General features: G+C 40.4%; 1 protein-coding gene across 1 annotated transcript in view; it reads right to left on the bottom strand.

The window, feature by feature from the left end:
* The window catches only part of Aspm (assembly factor for spindle microtubules), a 39120-nt gene that overhangs the window by 5820 nt on the left and 15050 nt on the right, over positions 1 to 18250 (bottom strand). Inside the window, exons 13-22 of the mRNA XM_051147515.1 lie at positions 17553 to 17774; positions 16003 to 16210; positions 15768 to 15910; positions 15377 to 15505; positions 14247 to 14441; positions 5004 to 8888; positions 3572 to 3708; positions 3171 to 3264; positions 2328 to 2537; positions 961 to 1110 (exon numbers count right to left, since the gene is read on the bottom strand). Of these exons, the coding sequence (XP_051003472.1) occupies positions 961 to 1110; positions 2328 to 2537; positions 3171 to 3264; positions 3572 to 3708; positions 5004 to 8888; positions 14247 to 14441; positions 15377 to 15505; positions 15768 to 15910; positions 16003 to 16210; positions 17553 to 17774 (5373 nt within the window). The remainder of the gene's footprint in view (positions 1 to 960; positions 1111 to 2327; positions 2538 to 3170; positions 3265 to 3571; positions 3709 to 5003; positions 8889 to 14246; positions 14442 to 15376; positions 15506 to 15767; positions 15911 to 16002; positions 16211 to 17552; positions 17775 to 18250) is intronic.

The raw sequence follows: 18250 nt of genomic DNA, 5'->3' as shown, positions 1-18250 counted from the left end.
AACATGAAGGGCTTTCACTTTTACTTCAGAAGAAGAGTTAATAAATATATATAGATGTGCATATGTTTACATATTTATAAACATACATTTGTGTACACCCATTTATATGGAAATATTAAAGAATATTGATATGATGTATCTTTTGACCCTCTACCCTACTCTGTGGCATCATTTTCCTATTCCACTTGGAGCAAATCCTTCAAGTTCTTGTTGGACACATGTGGGCGCAGTTGATGATGTATATGAACCCTATCCAACTATACAGAATTTTGCAAGTTGTTTTCTACCATAACATTTTATGTGTTAGTGTATACAAAAGGAAAAATTTCCCCTGCATAACTACTATAAATTATAGTATAGATATCAAATAAAAAATTAGCTAAGTACATAAAAAACACTTTAAATAGTAAATAATACACAGGTAAGAACTGAAATGACTAATAAATATGGGGAAAACTAGAAATGACAGCAAACAAGTAAATCCTAAACAAAGATACAATTCCATTCCCACTCACTGGAGTGGCAAAGTCAGAATGTGTGTCACGGCCACTGTTGGACAGGATATAGAGAAACAGGTAGCTCCACGGTGGGGATGTGGAAGAGTACAATTACATCAGTGGATAACCACTCATATATACAACACACAAAACACTGACCAACTCCTGACCTAACTAACTCATCCCATGAGCGAGCATCTACGGTCTACACAGCCTGGGACCTTATATAAGTACATCTAAAAATGAGTAACATAAAAAATAGTCTTGTTTGTTTTTTCCCTCTGAGACAGGGTTTCTCTGTGTAGCTTTGGCTATCCAGGAACTCGCTCTGTAGACTAGGCTAGCCTTGAACTCACAGGAATCTGCCTGCTTCTGCCTCCATAGCACTGGGATTACAGGTGTGTGACACCACACCCCTAACATTAAAAAAAATCTTTTGTTTGAAGGCAGAGGACAAGCTAACCTGAACAGAGATGACTGAATCAACATGCGTCTTAGCGTTCTTCATTGCCATGTGGAGTCTGTATGCGCGCTGGATTCTAAGAGCACACATGTGACGGTATGCAGCCGCTGTGAAGTGGAGAAGTCGAATTTTGGCTTTCTGTTCTGAAACCTAAAGCACACATAAAGAAAAAATTTCCGTAGGAAAAAAATAGGCAGAAATAGATAAAATGAACTTTTAAAAATTAATTTATGTATTTATTCACTTTACATCCTGATCGCAGCACCCTTTCTCTCCTCCCAGTCTCCCCCCCCCCCAACACTCTCTCCTCCACAGAGAAGGGGGAGGTCCCCCATGGGTACCAACCCACCCTAGCACATTTAGTCGCTGTAGGACTAGTCACATCCTCTCCCATTGAAGCCAAATAAGGCAGCCCAGTTAGGAGAACAGAAAAAAAAAAGAACTTTTTAAAGTAGAAAATAAACAAATAAAAATTTTTTTGTAGAAGCATATAAAATTATATTAAAAGGTATATTAAATGTTAATTAATAGTTATTGGCATTTTAATTCAATTTAATTACAATTCTTTATAATAATCCTAATAAAATAACTGATATATAACAAGATACAAAAGCAGAATTTTGGGTACTTTGCAAAAAAGAAACAGCATTTAGGTTAAGAAGTGTATCCAAAGACAGCTTTTAAGGCATATCCGTAGTGCTCGAGAGAGGCAGTATAAGGTTTGTAAAGATTACAGAATTCTAAGCAGAGAAGTTATGATGCAGAATATGAAACCCGACAAATATCATTTCTCCAGCATCAAAACTGCAGCACAAGTTGAGCAGGAGGAAAAGCTCCTGCAGGGAGAGCTCTTTGTGGTGACCTCGGGGCTTTAGCTTTCTAACTGAGATTTAATGAAGACAAGACCTCTACTTTTAAATCCCAATATTCTTAGCCCCACAGTCATGGCCTTTCTAAAAAAAAAAAAAAAAAAAAAAAAAAAAAAAATCCTTTCTTGGTGAAGATGTGGCTGCCACAGGAATAGTAGCCCTTAGAGTTGCTGGAGAATAGCAAAAGGCTGCTAGTGTGACAACTGGCCTCTTCCACACACCAAGCCTTCACACTCTTGCCACTTCTTTTGCTAAGTGTTACTGCACTAAAAATTAAACAAACAAACAAAAATCAAAAATCATTTTGTATCTCCAGGGTGACCATCTGTGGGAAGAAACTGGGTCATAGAATAACAACAAAAATGTATAACAACCAACAATCTTGTTAAGATGACTCTCCAACAGTTAACGATTCTATTCATTTTGATAGCATTCTCCAAGATTCAAAATCATCACCACTTAACATCCAATACTATAATTGTACTCTAAAATACTTACTCTTTTCCTTACTAACCAGCCACGCGCCAATGCTTGTAAAACAACTGTAGACTTTTTATATTTGATATATTTTATCCTTTCATGCTTCCCAGCCACCATGGCTCGCACCCATCTCTGTATGATTAAAACAGCGGTTCTCTGCTGTAGAAAGGTCTGCCTTCCCTTATAGCCTCGGAAACGGGCTTGTATCAAACAAGCAGCTTGATGTCTCTATAACGAAGAAGGTGCAAGTAACATTAATAGGTAGGAATAAGTCTTCAATCTCTGAGAAGTTCTTGGGTTTCCAACCTTCTACAACTCCAGCAATAGCAACTCCCATGTAAGTTTATTATCCAGTGCCTACCTGGCATCTATTAAGTGACAATACTCAGAGTATTGTGCTTAGGTAGCTAGAATGAATATTATGTGAACATAATTCACATATGAAAAATTCTAGTTGTGATACATAGCAATTATTTATCTGCTATATTTAATAACAGGCCATGGGCATTATAGTTACTCTGATATTATGTGAAATAGTTAAGCAGATCAACTATGACTCAGAAAGCATGTTATGAAATATTTGGCTTACTAGACAAAATATATTTCTTTACTTTCTACAAACACACATTTTCACAGCGATCATGAAAATTTGAGCTTGAGACTATTTTATTTAGCAAACACACACACAGAATCCCTTATAAACAACATACTAACAAAATCATATTTTTGTGAGTGAATGTAATTTTAATGGACTAAGCCAGATGTGTGTAAAACAAACGCACGGTTCAATCTTTAACATTCTTTATTTATTATTGACTGATGTGGGTCTGTGTAAATGAATTGACTTTTACTGACACTTACTTTTAAAATCAAAGCCTCATGAGCTACTCTTGCAGAGAGTACAGCTCTCCACCTCCTTTGAATTATAGTTGCTGACGCCCTCATCTTCAAGAACCTGATAAGTAGATTAGAAAGTAAGTTTAAATCGTTTGTCTTCACAATATGGAGGAGAAAGAAGGTATTTGAAAGGCATTGATATAAAATGAGAAAGTATACTTTGTACTACAGTTCGAGCAGTCAGATTCTCTCTCTCTCTCTCTCTCTCTCTCTCTCTCCCTCTCTCTCTCTCTCTCCCTCTCTCTCGCATACACACACACACATACACACTTTTTAAACCATATAAACTGAACATGACACTTATTTAAAAGAAAGTAAGCAGTGTTACTTTACCTACACCCTTCCACAGGATTGTAATACATTACCTCCTTCTCTCCAGCTTGGCACAGAAGTAACCTTGAGTAATTTTAACAGCTTTTAATAAAGCTATGTACCCCTTGCGTGCTCTCCAACACCTATACCAAGCTTGAATCCTGCAGGCAGCTTCTGCTTTGGATGTAGCCTGCATCAAGCATATATATATATATATATAATAAGTATACAATAATGGTCTAAGACTGTAAACTAGAAAGACCCTATGTAAATATTATTACATTAAATACATATATAAAAAGTTAGTATGCAACTAATGGAAACAAAACATCAATTGCAAAAATCAAGTTGGTTTCTGCTCCACCAGACTGACAATAACAGTGTAGCAGTGGATGTGTAGTATACACATTTCCACACACACTGCAAGGCTGACCGGCAGCCCGCCTCAGCAACGTCTAATCAGAAGTTTAAAACTGTAAGCTCTGAACGATTTGTTGGAAGCCAGAGAAACCCACACTGTCCTTGGTACATCTGGAAGAACAGAAGTAAGGGAAATTCTACTTTTGGGACGGAAAGAGCAACAGTTCGCTCCTCATCCTCACTCATTTGTCACTATCTCATCTGTCTGCAGAGGATTTTGAAAGGGCAGCCAGATTTTCTCATTTTGGCAAATCTCTGATAGTGACACCTACAACTTATTCAATTAAAAAAAAAAAAAAAAAGATTGCTCCTCATAATAACAAAATGCAAAAAGTATGGATCAGAGAAATTAAATAACTCTTGCTATGGTACAAGGAACCATCACAGTTAATGTTTATAACTATCTTGTGAAATGAAATACTTCCTAAAACCCCTACTTGCATAAAATATAATTCAGTTGACTTTTCCTGAGATTAGTGTGGCTTTTCTGTCACGCAGCTGATGCGACCCTAAAACCTAGGGCACCCGAGTCGTAGCCTCCGGAATGTGAGCAGACTTCCTGTTCTCCCCCAGGCCTTGGCCTGTTGATGCCAAGTTTCTTAGTTTTCTTTCTTAGGATCATGTACAGCTTGCTCATGGGTTCTTGAATTCTTATGGTCTCCAAATCCAAGCCTTGGGCCCCCTTCTTCCTTCCTTCCACAGGTTCAGTTATCAGAACGTGATAAAAACGAACAAATCTAAAGTCCTTACTGGTCTTCTGACCTGCAGTGTGAGCTGCCTTAGGAACAACTGCTGGACACCTGGGAGACACTGTAGTCTGGTGCCCCACACTGAGGGCATTACCATCTCAATGCCCACGCATCTGCTCCCTATGGCCATGGAGGGCCTGTCTGCTGAACTGCTAACTTTTTATTTCCTTTCTAAATCTATCTATAATAATGTTATACCACCACGACAACAAAAATATATTTCTTTGCTCAGTACTCAGCTTTGGCTATTTGGATAAGGAGCGTTTGGCAGTGGCTCTAGTGTGGCAGCCAGGTGCATCTGTGGCGTGTTACCTACCTGGAAGCCTCTGTCAGGCTCCATGTGCCTCCTTGCATTAAAAGCTCTAAAATGCTTCTGTACAGTCATGGCAGCTTCATGCTGCTGCTGAATCCTGCTGTTCAAATCCTGAAAATGCATCTGAAGAAGAGCTGTTTCTTCCTTACACGCATTGGGCAAAAGAGCTTGCTGTCTCTTTTTCTTTTCTCTGTATTTTCCTTGTATTACTTTTGCTGCCCACCGAAGCTGCAGGTAGTAAAGATGCTGCCTATGCATCCTGTATGCGCTTTGTATTGTGACGGCAGCACTGTGTTGTTCCTTTAAAAGCTCGCTAGCTTTGATTCCTTCCTGTGCATCCTGAGTGAGCCCAGCATGGTCCCACTGTCTGGGAAGTTTTTCTCTTTGTAGTTTTATAGTTCTATATGTTCGATAATGCTGCTGAATTATAATCGAGGCACGTTTCCAAGCGTGAAATCTAACATATGTTCTGTGCATTCTAAAAGTAGCCTGGATGAGAACTGCAGCCCTGTGCATTTCTTGTAACTTCTTTTTTACCATCAGTCTTCGATAAGATGACTGTATTGTAATGGCTGCCTTTTGTAACTGCAAGAATTGGTGCGATTTTTGCTTGGTGTAAATGGTGGCTCGGTATTTCCTCTGAACAAATATAGCTGCCTTTCTGAGAGCAAGGAATCTCCTCCTTATTACCAGAGCTCTAAATTTACTCTGAATCAGGGTTGCAGAAGAATGCATAGTCTTCAGATGACTTCTGGTTCTCATCCCCCTAAAGGCAGCCTGAAGGATCAGGGCAGCGCGTCTCTGTCTGATGAAGAGCTGCCGCTGCAGTTTTGCAGCTCTGTGCGCCTGGTATTGCTTTTGGATCACAACTGAGGCCCGCTTCAAACCCTGGTACCTCACCCAGGCTCTGTGCATGCGGAAGGTGGCCTGAATTACAGCAGCAGCCCTGTGCATCCTTTGTACCCTTTTCCTTATCACCCATCCTCTGTAGGACGACTGGATCTTAGTAACTGCCTTTTCCAACAGTAATTGTTGTCGGCAATACTTTGCGTGAAGACTTGCACGGTATTTTCTCTGAGTCCAAATAACAGTTTTCCTGAGAGTGAGGAACTTTCTTCTCATCAGTAGAGTTCTGAATCTCCTCTGAATAAGAGTAGCAGCCAAATGCATAGCTTGTAGATGCCTCCTCGTTTTCAGCCCCCTAAAGGCAGCCTGGATGAGGATGACAGAATGCCTCAGTCTACTGTACCTCTGAAACACAATGTTTCTTTCTTTCACTGCTCGGTACCTTTGCTGCATCATTTCTGTCACCTTCCTCAGCCGATGAAAATATGTTTGCTGTCTGTATCTTCTAAAGTACGACTGAATGAGTGTTGCGGCAATGTGCATCTTTCTTACAGTCTGTCTAACTCTTGCTCCTCTGACGGCGGCCTGAAGAGTTTTAATAGCGTTCAAAGTCCTCAGGTACTTGTCCCGCTGAGCTTTCCCTACATAATAGGCTCTGTATTGCACCTGAATGACAACAGCTGCTCTTCTCATCCTGCGGTATCTTACTCTCGACTGGTGCATCTTAAACATGGCTTTAATAAGCGTGGCTGCCGCGTGCATGCGCTGAACATGTCTTCTTGCTCTAATGCCTCTATAAGCAGCTTGAACTTTAATTGCTGTTTTCTTTAAGGTAAGATAATCCTGGTGCTGCTGGGTTGTAATTTTAATGTTCCGATACCATCTCTGAATAGTGACAGCTGAAGCTCTATAGCTGGTGTACTTCTTTTGGCTGTTGTAGGCCCGGAATTTAGACTGTATAGTGACTGCTGCTTTGTGGCATTCTTTTATTTGTTTTCTCACTTTCATACCACGGTAAGCTGACTGTAAAATTACTGTAGCTGCTTTTGTTTTCAAATAGAAACAGCGCTGTTCTTTTCCAACTTTGTAAGCCCTGTAACGCACCTGAACGTGAAGAGCAGCTGTTCTCATGACTGTCCACTTCCTGCGTTGAATATGCATTCTGTAATACGACTGTATGAGGATGGCGCATTTGTGCTGCCAGGCAATCTGTCTTCTCAGCATCCTTCCTTTCCAAGCTGCCTGAAACACCAGAGCGGCTCGACGGAGTTCAGTGTACTCCAAGCGCTGCCTGTTTCCTGCAGCCCATGCCCTGGCATGCTGCTGGATGACCACTGCAGCTCTTCTTAGTAATCTAAACTGCTTCCGGGCCATGAGCATTCTAAAAGTTGCCTGGATCGTCACTGCAGCCTGATGTTCCCTCCTGAGCTGCCGCCGAACTCTCCAGCCGCGGTAGGCAGACTGCAGAGAAACCACTGCCATTCTTGTCCTTACAAATTGTGTTCTCGTGTCATAAGCAAGCTTGTGTGCCCTGTACCACTTCTGAATGTTCACAACAGACCGAAGCACAGCTTGGTATTTCATCCTTTGACTATAGCCTCTAAAAACCCTCTGAATGGTAATAGCAGCTGTAGACCACTGCTTGATCAGCCGGCGTACTTTGTAGCCTCTGTAAGCTGCCTGCAAACAAACCGTTGCTCCTCTGACCTGCAGGAAGTTCTTCCTTTGCCTGACTTGTGCTTTGTACGCACGGTAGAAATCCTGAATGACTCCAGCCGCCTTGTACATCTTCAGGTACTGCTGCCTCACTTTCCTCATTCTGAAGTAAGACTGGAGAGAAATGGCAGCTTTGCTCTGCAACCTCATCTGCTTTCTGACCAGGCATCCTCTAAAATATGCTTGCAATTTGATACAGGATTCCCGCACCTGTGTGAATTCTTTTCTCTTTTGAGCAGCCATTTTTTGGGAACGGTACCACTGCTGGATAATTAGGGCAGCCGCTCTTACTTGTAAATACTGCTTACGTGTTTGTTTCATTTTGACAACTGACTGGAGCTTTATGGTTGCATTTCTCAAGCTCTGAAATTTCTTTCTGGATATATAGGCCCGATAATATGACTGAATCTTTATAACAGATGCTAAAGTGTGACAAAACCTTTTCCTGGCTTGCATCCTTCTATATGCAGACTGTAGAACAATGACTGAAGAGCGTGTTTTCTGGTAAGATGCTAGAGCCTTCCGGGCTGAAACGGAAGCGCGGAAATGAGCCTGAATTATGACAGCGGCTTTCTTTACCCTCTTATATCGCTGTAGCTGTTGATGTTTTCTTATGTGTGCTTGCAACTTGATAATAATCCTTCTAGTGCTTAAAAATCGAATCCTTTGCTGTCTCATTCTCCAATAGGACTGCAGAACACAGGCAGCTCGGATTTGCAAACTGTACGAATTTCGAGCCTTCATACCTCTGAATGCAGCCTGCAGTCGAATGGCAGCAGCTCGCTTCTGCAAATACTCAGTGCGTGCCAGCTTCCGCCTCTGATACGCCCTGTACTGTTGCTGGAGAGTCAGGACGGCGTCTTTCCTTCTCTTATATAACTTTTGGGCTTGAAAGCACCGGAATCTTCTCTGGATGACTATAACACATGATCTAATATAATTATATTTCTGCAATTCTCTATGCATTCTATACCACGATTGTATCACAACAGTGGATCTTTCTCGTGTTTGTTTTCTGAGATGCCAATCTCTAAAAGCTCGCTGCAATGTTACTGCGGCTTTGGTTTGCAATTGCAACTTGCGTCGCTTCCACCTTCTGAACATAAACTGGATTACAAGGGACGAAGATTTCAGTATTTTAAATCTTTGTTGATCCTGCTTTCTTCTTAAACAGGCGCGCCAGCGTCTCTGAATTGTAACTGTGGCGCAGAGATATCGTTTGTAAGATGTCAGAGCAATTTTCATTCTTATCCTAGACTGAAGGATGACTGAATAGTATTTCAACTTCAGAAACTGTTTTCTGGCAGAGTATCTTCTCCAGCAAGCCTGAGAATGGTAAGAAGGGAAAAGTTAAGTAGACAGAGCTTTCTGAACTTAACACTTGAAAATGTTTAAAAACATTTTTAGCATCTTGCTTTAAAGTAACCACGCAAAGGTACCAGAGGACTCGAATTAACAGGAAATGCTCTGAGCAGTTCGATGATGCCCTAAACATTAACACTAATGGCTCCTGAAGAGCAGGCACTACAGGAGGCACTTCAGGTAGCCAGAGATGCCAAGGACACTGGATGCTGTGAAAATGCAAACAGCATGTCATTTTATAGCAATTCTGCTCACACACAGAACTCTGGGATCTGTCAGGGACCTGGAACAAGCTCTCTGTGTATGAGGTATACAGATGACTGTTACAAACTGAAGAAATAAATGGTTACAACAATACTGGCCCTGTAAACAGCTCTGTAAGCCTCAAGCTGATGCCACTCATAATCAAAGTGTACAACACATGTACCCAAGTCAAACTGAATATTCTGGTAGTGACTTTTTCTAAAACACTAACACTGCTAAGATTTTCATTTATCAATATTTTTGTGTTCCCTACTATATCTTCTTTATTCACACATATTAATAAAGCAGTGTGGAGGCTGGGACATGACACTCCTAGAGCATGGTCCTTTGAAAAAACCCCGGGCTTGGCCTAAGCTTACCCATCCAAGGGCAAGGAAAGTTAAGGAAAACTTGCATTCTGTTGACTCCTTTGTTGAAAAGTTTGTTATCTTTTATCACATGGGCTTTGCGCCTCAAGACAAGATGGTATGTGCACCATATTGTTTCTCTTCATAACAGGATATATTATTATAATACCTATCCAAATATACTTTAGCTTATTTGTACAAAATGATTATGAAAGCTATTAGCTACTTAGAAATTATCATGTTACTAAAATAAAGGCAAAGCAAAGCAAACATTCTGTTCAGAGTTACAAACATTAAGTTTTGTATCTACTGCACTTACAGATATTTGTTGGCAAAGTCCCCAAACTAAAGAGGTTGAGTAAGAGTGCACAGAGAGCTTTGTGGCTCCTTCAATAACACGTCACAAGTACATCACTAAAATGTTAATTATTTTTTACATTAAAGAAGATAAGTTAATCTCCTGTCCTAACAGCTCTGCTGTTAGAGATTTTATCAACATTGTGTATATCAACTAAGAATAAATAGCATCTAGGACCCAAACCAACAGGATACCAGTACAACAGCAGACATACAGATCAAAGAGCAAAGCAGAGGAACTAGGGACCTGAGTACCTACCTACTGTCACCAGATTTTTCAACCATAGTGTCAAAACATGCACTGAAAAGAAGAGGCCCACTTCAACAAATGGTGCTGGGAAAACTGGAAATGTACCTATAGAAGAGCAGTCTACAAAGCGAGTCCAGGACAGCCAGGGCTACACAGAGAAATGCTGTCTCGAAAAACCAAAAAAAAAAAAAAAAAAAAAAAAAAAAAAAGAAGAAGAAGAAGAGCGAATCTCGGCCTTTATCTCTCACTTCACATTACACAATTCTAGGCACTTTTCACAAGCACTTCAGATGCTGGCACAGGGGAGGGCTTCCGGAAGGCCTGGGCTCGGGCGTGAGAACTGCCAGATGGGATCCCATTGACTTAAAAAGCTGCTTCACAGCAAAGGACACAAGGAGAAGGAATAACTGCAAAACTGGACATAGTCTGTCCGTTAGACGCCTGTCAGGAAGTAATATCTAGAACAACTCAAACCCAAACATGGAAACACTCAAACTCCAAGTTGTCCAATCAGGAAGTGCACAAGCAAATTAACTAAATAGGTGGTTCTCAAAAGAAAGCAAATGGCCAATAAATACACCCTCAAGCATGAGGAAAACGGAAAGCTTTAGATAAGTGTGCTAACGTTAGAATGCTCAGGGGACAATGTAGAAAGAGACAACAGAAATATAGTTCATGTGCTAAAAGCAGTTGCCTACATAAATTACGACATTCAGCAAAACTCATAATTAAAGGAGAGATAACAATTTTGCAAGAAAAAAAAAACGAAGCTGAGAGAATTTATGACTAAATCACCACTATGTAAGGTTCCTACAGGAATTCCTCAGACTGAAGAGAAGGCCAAGCTCTTCCAGGAAGCTGTGGGATAGAATAAGCTAGAACAGAAGATCTGCAAATGAGGGAGAGGGAGACGCCACACACCACAAAGCTGTCTAACTTGGAGGAATCAGGACAGACCTTTCAATAACAACTCTGAATGTTAATGCTCTTAATTCCCAGAGCGAAAACTGAAGACTAGGAGGAGACTGGAGCTATTTCCTTGCTGCCTCTAAAAAATGCACCCTGGCACGAAAGACTGATATAATCTTAGCGTGAAAGGACGAGCAGAGCCATTCTAAGGAAATGAAAACAGGAAACAAGCAGGTGTCCCTCTGTTCTCTGGCAAGGTAGCTATTATAATTCTAAACTTATATAGCAAACACAGTTGTAACCTAATTTCTTTAAACAAACCCTACTAGATATAAAAGTATAAATTAATACCAAACAGAGTAATATGGATGGCTTCAACATCACACTCTTACCGACACGCTGGTCATTGTGATAATTACACGTCAAATGGACAGGACAGATAGATACACAACATTCTAAACACTTCCTGAACAGTTCCTGCAATTTTCCTGAAAACGCATCATATACTAGGACACGAATACAGTAAAACTGAAATAACTTCCCACATTCTATCTCACCACAACTGAACAACAGAGCAAGAGACCAATAGCCAGAGAAACTGCAGAATGTGTACAAACTAGTGGACACTGACTACACTACCAATTGGTGAATGGGTGCTGTGTAGCTTTTTCTTCTAAACCAAAACAACCCCTCCTGAAGGGAGGTTGATTAAGAGTCAGGAAATAAGCAAAACTCCCAAGTCTCAGGAAGCTCCTGAAAATTACAAGATTCACAAGGCTGCTCCCTAAGGCTACATAGGCAATATACTTTAGGGCAAGGAGATTTATCTTGCTGAGCTGCCTGCACGTTGTGTAGTGAGCCTCCAGAAATTCAGGTTTCATGCAAAAGGAAAAGTAGAGCACTGGATAGGAACCCATAGAGCCACATTCCTTAAACAGTTTACAAAATAAAAATTCAAATTAGAAATGAAAATAAAAAGCCTTTCATCAGGTCAAGAAGACACAGCACATACTGCCCGCAAATGTTTTAACAGTTCGACTATATAAACACCTCTATTGAGTCTACAAGAAGACAAATAGAAAAATTAAGACAGTAGAAATAACACCATTCAAAAGTCAATTTCCAAAATAGAAGGTGTTTCTCATCTATCAATAAAATGCAAATTAAAACTGCTCTGGATGTTACTACCTATCAAAGTTACTAAGGGACTTTCCAAGTGTTTACATTAGTGTAAAATGACATCCTGTGATAAGCTCCTTTGCACAGTTCCAAGTCTTTGGTAATATCTCCTAAAAAAAAAAAAAAAAAAAATAACAACCACAGACCACTATGCCCTCAAAAAGAACTCCACAGGTGTGAAGGGGGTGTAGTCAGCATGACAAGCATGGCTCTGGCAGGCTTGCCCCTCTCTATCCTCTGTCTTGATAAAAATCTCCTAGATTACATTCCTAAAGCTAGCCACCAAGGTCTGTTCCAGTACTTGGCCACTCCCTCCTCCTGAGGCTGACTACCAAAACCCAGCTGTCAAGTACTGAAGTCCCAGCAATCAAATGCCCCCATTTGGCTCACCCAATTAACATGTCCAATTAAAATCAAACACCTCATCCTAACATGGGCTTTCCCCTTTTACTGCTAATCATTGTCTTTTACCTATGGGCCACTTCTGTCTCTTCTCTAGCCAGAGGCTATCTTCTGCATCCCCCCCCCCAAACAAACATCCCTGCCCCTCTCCCTGGTTCCCTTCCCCTTCCCTCTGGTCCTCTATCCCCTGTCTTTGTCTCTTTGCCCTTGGCCCCTCTAGAGCAAATAAATCTCCTTTGTGCTGAGAACTTGGTCTTGGGTCTTGTGCAGAACAGCCCCTAGAGCTGTACTTCCAGGTAAACACTGAGCAGGATGAAGACATGTTCCCACTAAAAGACACATTCAAAGAGCCTTTAAATTACAATAGTTCAGACCTGGACTATCAAATGTCCATCTACAACAAAATGAAAATCAAGCCACAGCAAACTCAACAACATCTTATGAATGCAATAGTAGTAAATGAAAGAATTTATATAAATCTAGGTTCAAAAAATGACAAAACTAATTTATACGGCTTTAAAAAGATATGTATTAAAAAGGTGTGATTAGCAAAAATCAGCCAATGGTCACCTGGGGCTCGGATAGAAAAGTGAACTGACTATGAAGCAGCTTACCAAGAAGCCGGCCATATTCTATCTCTTGGTAAAGGAGGCCCCTACACGGGTATTCACTGTGTGAGAAACCACCAGGCTCTATGATGTGGTTGCACGCAATTTTCCATGTGTAATATTTCACTATGAAAAGATTCCAGATAAGACAATTTTTTAAACTTACCTAGCATTTGGGTAGACAGAACCAAAGCTTTTAAATTTCTAAAAAAGATATATTTATACAGTAGAGCTTCAATGACATTCATGAGGAAGGAATTTAAATAGTACTCCTCACTAGTGCTGTTAAGATTCATTATGAAAATTAATTGCTATCTATGTGTGGAACATTTTTGTCTTTAAAAGAAAGGTAACGTAGGCAATCTATTAGGCAGTGGTGAGCACTGTTTCTGTGACAAACCAAAGGAGATGGGGAGGGAAATGTGCACCTATCTCAGAAAAGAGAAGTTCCCAGGATTCAAAGCAAAGGAGAAGAGCCTGCCATGGCAGCACCTCCCGAGGGGTCAAAGATTACAAAGATCGTAAGAAATGGAGTGCTCCAACTGTGTGGCAGCCTTATGCTGCATGTGTCAAGTACTTAGTTACTTAGGCAGTGAGGCCCCATATCACATCCTTGAATTTAAACTAACGGCAGATGGATGATACCTGAGGAAAAGAGCAAGAATCTGGACTGAACATGCAAACACTTTCCTCGTCACTGCTCCCTAAGCAACACAACGTGGCTATGAGCCACACAGCACTTACATAGTACCAGGACCTATAAAGAAGCTTTGGAGGATTTTTTGAGGTGTGTGGGAGGATGTATAGAACTTAAATGAAAATGCCTCCAGATCTCGGTATCTGCACGGGGTCCCAGGGCCAATCCCCTCCTGACATACTGAGGGACAAAAGTACTGGAAAAAGAATCTTGAGATATGGTCACTAAAAATTCTATCACCTATTTCCTTCTTTGCTAAAAAAATACCATAAAATTTTAAGTTTAAAAAATCACTCCAGAATATCATACCTGAATAAGTGATGCTGATTTACTTTGAAGTTTTGCCAGCTTTTCATTTTTCAGCATCAGCAGTTTCTTCTGTGCTGAGGCTCTCCGCCAACATTTCTGAATGACTAGAGCTGCACTGACTTTTTTTTGTAATCTTCGTCTAGTTAGAAAATTGAGAACAACTGACTGAATGATTCTAGCAGCTTTATCTCTTTCCTTTAATGAGGAGAAGAAACAAAAACAAACAAAAATTGAGTTAACAATCACTTTAAGACTTCAATCTTTGTAAAATAACCTGAAAGTATCAACCTAACAGATTATTATGAAAACTCAACCACGGCCTGTTATTCCTTTCTATGTGATGGTTCTTTGGATATTACTGCATAGTAAGGTCCGAGTTTCTAAGCCCAATTTTACGCAGCATCTGCCGTGAAAATGGACCAAATGCTATGGTTTAATTTAATTTAGAGTGTGTCTACTTATGGATAGGGCTGAACTTATCTCAGGGGACCAGGAAATGTTTTCTATCTACCAGTTTGTTGTCACAGAGCTTGAGTGACTATTATGAATGAAGGTTCATATTAATTATAAGAATAGCATAAAAGCAAAATCTAAAAGCTATGAGGATCTGGAGAGGATGCGACGTAACTGTCCTAACAGAAAGATACAGGTGGATGCTGTCATCACCGTGTACAAGTGGGAATGCAGCCAGCGGAAGTGAGCAAATGTGATCAGATTAACCAATAAAATGTAACCAGAACTGTACTAATTAGCCCTTTGTGATGGCTTGTCTTGGTTGTCAACATGACTGGATCTGAGGATTACGGCAAGATCTGACATGCGAGGCCAAGCAGCACTAGAACACAGCTACTCAATGCGCTCCTGTGTCCAATCTCTGCAGACAGGGTAGACTGCAGTGGAAAGAGAGGTGCGGCAAGCACTCCTTGTTTATTCTTTACAAGTTTACAAAAAGCTACCAGTGGCCTACAGCAGGTTATGTGGAGGGCAGATGGAGGATGGACGATACATCAGTGTACTATCTTGATACCTCTGCATTCCCAACCACATAATTAACAATTTTATCTCAACCATACGTATTTGTAAAAATTCAGTGAATCCTGTGAAATCCTGTTTTCATTTTCCACAATTACCTGATGGTGTTTCAGGTCTCTTTTTAGTTTATATTTTCTCCATGTTGTCTGTATAAGTCGGGCAGCTCTTATTTCTTTACGGAGATCCAAAAGCCTTGCACAAAGAAATGACAAGTAGGTAATAACCACCTAAGGAGAATCAAAGGAGGAAAGCAGAGCGTCAGGAGGGAGTCACGGCTCATTATCACCCTGAGCCACAGCAGCTGAGTGTGATGGCGAGGCCTTTAGTTCCAGCCTTCAGGAGGCGGAGGCAGCCTGGTTCTCTGAGTAGGCCACCCTGGTCTACAGAACAAATTCCAGGACAGCCAGGGCTACACAAACAAACCTTGTCTAGAAATACAAAGGAAAACAGAAGAAAACAAGAGTGATTATGAAGAAACTGGTGGCTGACCTTTTCATCTGGAATTGTATTTGACATGTCTGAGTGGTGAATCATAGCAGGGACTCCCCCAAGATCTCTAGCTGCCGATCTCACCAAGTGAAAATTTTTCTTTTCGTTTTCTAGAAGCTCTTTGTATACTTCTGGAGTGTTTTCTGTTACATACACAAGTGACAGAGAGATGACTGTAGCCCAAAGTCGCACATGGCAGAGAAGCCAAAGACTTCAGCGAACTGAAGGCACTCACCGTGATCCAGTGCTTCGAGAGACAGGTTCAGGCAACTTCCTTCCGATTCAGATGAAGAATTCAACACCACTGAGCCAGTCTGTGCGCAGGCCACAGACTGAGTGGTGCGCTGGCATATGGCATCGAAAGGCACATAGCACGGGTGGTAATGGTGGATCAGATAACACAGCACACGGCCATCTGAGAAAGACACTGTAAAATTCTCCACCTGAGTGTAAGCATCAGAAATGTAATCAGCTCTCCTTAGATACAATTTTTGTCTTTTATTTCCTTATAAAAGCTAACAATATACAAATTGCTAATGCAGACAGTATTAATACCATAGTCATAATCAAATTCTTAGTTCTTAAATACAAAGTAGGGTTTGGTTACAGTGTTATTCTCCATGGTTGGATAGCACCTCTCAGAACAGCATTACCCTTCCCAGAACCTCAAAATCTGATTTTACTTAAAAAAAACAGAGAGACACAGATAGAAACACAGAACACTATGAGATGGCAAAGGCAAAGACTGGACGAACACAGCTTCGAGTAAAGAAGCAACACACTATCTTCCTTGAATCAGAATGGAAAACAAAGGCGGGGCGAACAGACTTTAGTGACACTATGGGCTGGCCAACCTCAGCAGAGAACAGGCCTCAGCACTTGGAGTGAGCAACCAGACCTACTGCCACTACTGATTTCAGAAAGAGAAACAAGTTTCAGCTACTTGCTGAGTTCACAAGTAATGATCAGTCACATCACTGACACTGAAGGATTTGATGAAAACATAGAGGGCCACCAATGCAGCTAACAATGTTTCCTCTAACAACGTCTTTGAGGTGTAAAAATTCACTATATCCCTAGTAACATGCTTAATATTCGTTATCAAGGACTTTATATGGATGTAGGAAAGTATTTCAGATATTTATACTCAAAAGTACATCTCATACAGAAAGCATCAACCTAACAGATTATTATAAAGACTCAACCATGGCCTGTTACTCCTTTTTACATAATGGTTCTTTGGATATTACTACATAGTAAGGTCAGGATTTGCATGCCCAAATCTACATAGCATCTGCCATGAAGATTCTTCTTTAATGTTGTGGACAAAATATCACAAATATGTATCACTGTAGCCCAGTCAGTCATGCCTTCTTCCCTGCTGTCACTTGTCACTTCCTCTCCATAGCCTGCTTCTGATTTCATGTCAAATGTGTGTATGTATGTGTGTGTGTGTATATAAACATATTGTAATATATGCATATTTAATTCTACATTTAGCATAGGAGAAAAGACATACAACATTTGTCTTTTCTCAAGATCATCTTTCTTGGTGGTAAAAGAAATTATAGTGCACTGTTCACTTGATGAAAGGCTGTATAACAGGTTAAACAGACCATGAGATAATAATCATTCTGTTAAGAAACAATTTGCTAAAAATGAATGTACAGAGTATGTGTATGTGTGCAAACATGCTAAATATTTAAGGAAGACAAATATATATATCTATATTTCTACTTTAGTTAAGGCTTAAAATATGTTAAAAACAAAGACAAAAAGACTAACCTTTTGATTATAGAAGGCACAAACAGCATTTACCCAGTCCATCAACAGTTTCACACTGTCACCATAGTGTTCAAAGGATTCACTAGTTCTTTTCTCTTTTGGCTTATTAGTAACAGTTTGAGAATGGGATGTTAGTACAGATATTGCTGTCTTTATATTGCGTGCATGTTTTAGAAACTCAATTTCTTCCTTTAATTGATCTAAATTAAGAGAAATATCCACCTGCAAAGCACAAAAAGGTTTAAGACATTTTTCAGACTTCAGTTTTAGCCCACAAAAATTAAAGTAACTGTCTCTACAAAAAGAAACTTCATAAGATGGGGGTGGGGGGGGGAAATAAACCCTAATCAGAAATGTTAACAAAAGGGGCAGGCGGCTTGCTTAGGAGGCAAGAGGCCTATTGTACAGCTGAGAAAACCTAAGCATAGATCACGGCACACATATGTAAGCCACATTTGGCAGTATATAGCTTTAACCCCAATTCTCAGAGGACAGGAGCCCGGGGGACTTGCTAGCCAGCCTGTCTCGCCAAATCAGTGAGCAGCAAATTCAATAAATGACCTTATCTCAAAAAATAAAGTGGACAACAACTAAAAAAAACTCCCATCATTCACTTCTTGCCTCTTTACACTTATAATAACACACACACACACACACACACACACACACAGGTTATTTTTTTTTTGTAATCCAACAAA

This window comes from Acomys russatus, chromosome 6, assembly GCF_903995435.1.
Source record: "Acomys russatus chromosome 6, mAcoRus1.1, whole genome shotgun sequence".
Lineage (NCBI taxonomy): Eukaryota > Metazoa > Chordata > Mammalia > Rodentia > Muridae > Acomys > Acomys russatus.
This window is presented reverse-complemented; position numbering and strand designations above follow the sequence as displayed.